The following is a 6,074-nucleotide window of genomic DNA, read 5'->3' on the forward strand; positions in this document are numbered from 1 at the left end:
TACATACACACTATAAAATTGACCTTGAAATAATTTTCCGTTTCTCAAAAGTCCACATGTGACACACCTGCTCTGGTTACTGTTGTTATTTTAAGCAACTAGAACATTCTTCTCGTACTCTTATGATGGAATTTTAATTTAAATGCTTAAAATAATAGAAAAATTGCTCATCTAAAAATGTCTTTACAGGTGTGAAACCATATTAAATCATACCATAAATAAAAAGAATCTTGTACTTATATCTGTTTTATTTTTATAATACAATAATGCACATGTCAAAAATAATGTATATAAAATAAATAAGTGCACGACCCGCATTTATATATGTATTGATATCATTTTCTAAAGTGCCCAGAACTGATCAATCACCACCAGCCACAACATACCATCCAATAATTCAATCCATACACAAAAGGTTGAACTATGTCGAGAAAAATTCTCTTAATATTCCTCTTCTATGTTCTTGTGAAACGCTCTTGTGTGGCTTTAGCTGCAAGTGATGAGAAAAGTGAAGAAGCAAATGCACTCTTGAAGTGGAAGGCCACTCTTGATAACAAAAGCCAACTTATCTTGTCATCTTGGAACAACGGCACAAGTCCATGCAGATGGAAAGGAATTCAGTGTGACAAATCAAAGTCAATCACAACCGTGAACATTGAAAATTTTGGACTCAAAGGTACACTCCACAGTCTCAGCTTCTCTTCATTCCCAAACCTCCTCAGCATAAACATATACAACAACTTGTTCCATGGAACCATTCCCCCACAGATTGGTAACTTGTCAAGAGTTAATCAATTGAACTTGTCCAAAAATTTCTTTGAAGGTTCCATTCCTAAAGAGATCTTCACCTTGACAAGTCTCCACGGGCTTGATCTTTTCGAATGCCATCTAAGTGGCCAAATTGCTGAGTCCATAGGAAATTTGGCCAACTTAACATATCTAGATTTTGGAAACAACAATCTTTCTGGCCACATTCCTACTGGGATTGGCAAATTGGTCAACCTTGAGTATCTTTCTTTCATAGATAATTATCATCTTTCTGGTTCCATTCCAGTGGAAATAGGAATGATGACAAACCTTCATACGATTGATTTCTCAAGCAACACTCTCTCTGGGGCTATCCCTCCTACCATTGGTAACTTGAGCAATTTGCAACAATTATACCTTTCTAATAACACACTCTCTGGGTCAACTCCACCCTCCATCTGGAACATGTCTAACTTAACCTTGTTATATCTTAATAGCAATAACCTTTCTGGATCCATCCCTGCTTCCATAGAAAACTTAGCTAACTTAGATTCCCTTGCACTTGATAAGAATCACTTTTCTGGATCCATTCCTTCCACATTGGGAAACTTGACAAAGCTCTTCCAATTATACCTCAGCTTTAATAATTTTTCTGGACCAATTCCTGCCTCTATAGGTAATCTGGTCAATTTGAATTACTTGAGCTTCCATACAAACAACCTCTCTGGAACTGTCCCTGAAACAATTGGAAACCTGAAAGGCCTCAAGATGCTAGAATTGGCCACCAACAAGTTTAATGGCACCCTTCCACAGGGCATTAATAACTTGACAAGTTTGAACACCCTTTCCGTGTCCAATAACAATTTCATTGGCCATTTGCCAACTCAAATCTGCTCAGGTGGATTACTTTCATACTTCAATGCTGAGAACAACCATTTTACTGGATCAGTGCCAAGAAGCTTGAAGACTTGCTCTAACATTGCTAGACTCACATTACAGGGAAACCAGTTGGAAGGTGACATTGCAGAAATTTTCGGCATATATCCGAATTCAGTACATATTGATCTGAGTGATAACAAGTTTTATGGTCAGATTTCACCAAACTGGGGAAAGAACCATAACCTTCAGAACTTGTACATGTCCAACAACAATATTTCTGGTGCTATACCACCACAAATTGTTGAGGCTACTAATCTGGGTAGGCTTCGCCTTTCTTCAAACCAACTGAATGGAAAGATTCCAAAGGAACTAGGGAATATGAAAAACTTGTTTGAACTCAGTATCAATAACAATCATCTCTCAGGAAGCATTCCACCAGAAATAGGATCATTGAAGAATCTGACATTCTTGCGCCTAGCAGGAAATGAGTTGAGTGGCAACATACCAAGAGAAGTTATGCAGTTACCCAAATTGGTTGAATTGAACTTGAGCATCAACAGACTAGAGGGAAGCATCCCCTCTGGCATTGCCTCATTTAAACCTCTCTCTTCTCTTGATCTTAGCAACAATTTGTTGAATGGAACAATACCAAGGTGGCTTGGAGATCTGACGCAATTGAACTTCTTGAACCTCTCACACAATGATCTCTCTGGCAATATTCCCTCCAGTTTTGATGGCATGTCAGTCTTGATTTCTGTCAACATATCACACAACCAGTTAGAAGGGCCTCTTCCAAACAATCAAGCTTTTCTTAATGCTTCAATTTGGTCCTTGGAAAGTAACAGAGGCTTGTGTGCTAACAATGTCACCGGCTTGGAGCGATGCACAAAGAAGCATAGCCCGAAGATGGTATTGTCTCTCATCTTTGGAGCACTTGCTCTAGCACTTTGTGTGGTAGGTGTTTCAATGTATATTCTTTACAGAAGAGGCAGAAAGGGAGAAGATGATGTTAAAGAAGTGCAATCAGAAGAGCACTTTTCCATATGGAGCCATGATGGGAAAATGGCATTTGAAACAATCATTCAAGCTACCAATAATTTTGATGACAAATATCTCATTGGAATTGGAGGGCAAGGATCTATTTACAAGGCTGAGTTGCCTTCAGGTATGGTTGTTGCAGTGAAGAAGCTTCATGAGAAGACTGCTATTGGGGAGGAGACATACAATTTGAAAGCATTTGAGAATGAAATCAAAGCATTGACAGAAATGAAGCACCGCAACATCATAAAGCTATATGGGTTTTGCCAACATTCACGGTTCTCATTTTTGGTTTATAAGTACTTGGAAGGTGGAAGCTTGGATCAAGTGCTAAGAGATGAAGCGAAAGCAAGTAAATTTGATTGGGGAAAGAGGGTGAATGTGATTAAAGGAGTTGCTAATGCTCTATCATATATGCATCATGATTGCTTACCTCCTATAGTTCATCGCGACATATCGAGCAAGAATGTCCTTTTGGATTCAGAATATGAAGCTCATGTCTCTGATTTTGGGACAGCTAAGTTTCTTAAGCCAGGTTCAAGTTGGACAACACTTGTAGTCACCTATGGATATGGAGCTCCTGGTAAGTTCATTTTCCCTTGATTTCTATACCAAGAATGATCCATATATTTCTTTATGCATAACTTGAAATTTCCAATTTTGTTATAGAGCTAGCTCAGACTATGGAAGTGACAGAGAAAAGTGATGTATATAGCTTTGGAGTGCTTTGTTTGGAGATCCTCATGGGAAAGCATCCAGGAGATTTGATCAACTCATTGTTGTCGCCAACAACAGCATCAATAACATACAATTTGTTATTGGTTGATGTCATGGATCAGAGGCCACCCCATCCTAAGAATTCAATTGTTGGGGAAATCATGTGGATCACAAAGTGGGCACTTGAGTGCTTGAGACAAAGTCCACAATCTCGACCAACCATGCATCAGATTTCTAAAGAGCTTATGATGGGAAAGTCACCTTTAGCTAATCACCAGTTTCCTATGATCAGAATTGGGCAACTCATTGAAGAAGGATCGGGGAGTGCACTTACGTGATTGCTTCATTATGATCTAATGATTCATACTTCATATATATAGTCCACCTGTGTCTTAATTCTTAAGCTTGTTTACTTTGACACCGTGTGTACCATTTATATATATGTCCGAGTAAAAAGTTAATTTCTTTGGTTATGTTTTGTGCCAATCTATTACAAAAGGAGATAAGCTTGTTGAGTCAGAATGCATGAATAGAAGTAGAGTAATCTCATTGTTAATGTTTCAACAAAGAGCAGAGAATAAAGAAGAAAAAATGATCTATTGATGAACTCGATTCTTGTTGATTTAGAACTTCGAAGTTTTTCTTTTTTTTGTTGCACAAGGGGAGGATTAAACCCGTGACATTTGATTAAAGAAAAGTGAGACATTTCCGTCCAACCACACCCTCTGAATTCTTTGCGATGAGCCACTAGCTTGCTTCTTTCTTTTTCTTTTTCCTATTCTTATTACTGTTCATTTTTCTAGCTCTATGACTTTTCTTCCATGCTCTCTATTTGTTATTTTTTAAAGTGTATTTCAAAAGAATTCCATACTTCCATTGGTCCCGTTAGACCTGGAATTTCATTTTATTCCCCTTAAATAATGCATTCAATAATCATTTTATTTCTAAAGGATGTGCTTGTTTTAATATTGAAGGTGAAAAGTACGTTTAAATTGCTTGAATGTTTTAATTTTTGGTTTGGATATTTTTTTTATTGTGGATTCGTTATTTCTATTTTTAGTGAGAGTAACATTAACCAACATAAAAATATTACAAATAAAATCCTGTTCTTTTATTTTTAAAAAATTAATAATTAAAAGTTTGCCCCTTTGTTTTTGCTATTTACACATTCTCTATTTTCTTTTAATCATAATGTCGAAGAGATGAAATTTTTGTCTCTATTAAGATTCTTGTCATGTTCTCGTTCCATTCCCGTAGTTACTACTATGGTTGTCACTACCGCTTCCTGCATTCAGTACTGTCACCACACTTTTTACTGCTGTCATATCACATTTTTTGATCTTTCTGCGTTGTTATGCTTAGTCTCTATCTCTGCGAACTACCTAAGTTCCATTTCACTTTATTTTATTTTATTTTATTATTTTTCTTAGAGAATTTTTTATGAATTTAGATATTTTTCTGCTGTCTTTGCACCACACTTTTTATTATATTTTATACTTAGACCCCCTCCTTTTTTGGTTTTTCATAAAAAAATTGCTATATGTCCTTAAAGTAATCTTAATACATTTTATGAGACATGAGTCTGAGGGATACATCATGCAAAGTTAGTCTTTCTTTATCAATTGAAAGTTAAATCTTGTTTTCTATTAAATTGATTATTTTGCCATGTGAAGAATTCATTCACTGAATATGTTCCATGAGAATTGAAAATCTTAATCTCTTCTAACAAAAACTTATCTTAATTAATTTTGGATTCTTTTCATAGCATTTTTCTTTTAATTTTATACAATAATATACTTCATTTGTCCTAATGTGTAGAGTTGTATTCACTCTTAAAAGGAAAAAAGACAGACTGTAGGTATGAGCTCAGGAAACATACATTATTCAGTCTCTGTATTGCTATTTTATCTTTTTTTTTTTAATTAAAAATTGACTATTTTGTTAGAATTACTTATATCTGAGGTATACTTTGAATTTTGTTAGTCATATTCCTGCATTTCTAATTTTTCACCCCATTTCTTTGGTTCATTTATTAATTACAATCCATTAATATTTGTCTGTGACAGGGAAATGATTTGAAATGACATCTTCTCTATCTATACGACTTTTTTGTGTTTCTCAAGTTTATATCGACTAGGTTTTTAATACAACTACATGTATTTTTCTTGTTGGAAATGGTGGTCTGATGCAGATTTTATGGTCTTAGACTTTAATTTTCTATAAATATCCACCATCAAACTCATTTGATTTGGTAATCTATCCAACTGTATGTTACACGTGTACTGCTTATTTAAACTACCTATTTAAGTGGATGCCTCGTACCTAAAGGATCACGTTTATGATATTTATTATTAATATGTTATTTAACTATCAAGAGGTATCATGTTTTGTTGGGTTATAAATTGTGTTATGAATGGTGAAAAATATAATTTAGGGTTTCGTTTATGATTGATCTTTTTCCAAATGGAGTTGAATTTTTATCTCTCTTCTCTATATAAGTTGAAGGAAGTAAACTCGTTAATTTTTTACCTAGTCCTTGTAGCATTATTCTTGGAAAAAGGACTACATATATATGCAAAATTCATTCATGTATATTTTTTAAAGTTGTTATTATAACAACTCGAATTTTTAGAAAATTAAATTTATTATATTTGTTCAGAATTTTATTCAAAAAAATTATTTTACTAAAAGTA

The 6,074-nt window shown here is 34.6% G+C and overlaps 1 protein-coding gene across 1 annotated transcript; it reads left to right on the forward strand.

Annotated features, from left to right (window-relative positions):
• LOC107635240 (MDIS1-interacting receptor like kinase 2-like) lies at nt 333-3,988 on the forward strand. Its single transcript, XM_016338647.2, has 2 exons — nt 333-3,247; nt 3,334-3,988. The coding sequence occupies exons 1-2, from the start codon at nt 424-426 to the stop codon at nt 3,717-3,719; spliced, it is 3,210 nt and encodes a 1,069-aa protein (XP_016194133.1). The 5' UTR covers nt 333-423; the 3' UTR covers nt 3,720-3,988.

The sequence above is a fragment of the Arachis ipaensis genome, chromosome B04 (assembly GCF_000816755.2).
Source record: "Arachis ipaensis cultivar K30076 chromosome B04, Araip1.1, whole genome shotgun sequence".
Lineage (NCBI taxonomy): Eukaryota > Viridiplantae > Streptophyta > Magnoliopsida > Fabales > Fabaceae > Arachis > Arachis ipaensis.

Coding starts and splice junctions, on each gene's coding strand:
- LOC107635240 (XM_016338647.2), top strand. CDS start 424: ATGTCGAGAAAAATTCTCTTAATATTCCTCTTCTATGTTCTTGTGAAA. Junction 3,248..3,333: donor CTATGGATATGGAGCTCCTG/GTAAGTTCATTT, acceptor ATTTTGTTATAG/AGCTAGCTCAGACTATGGAA.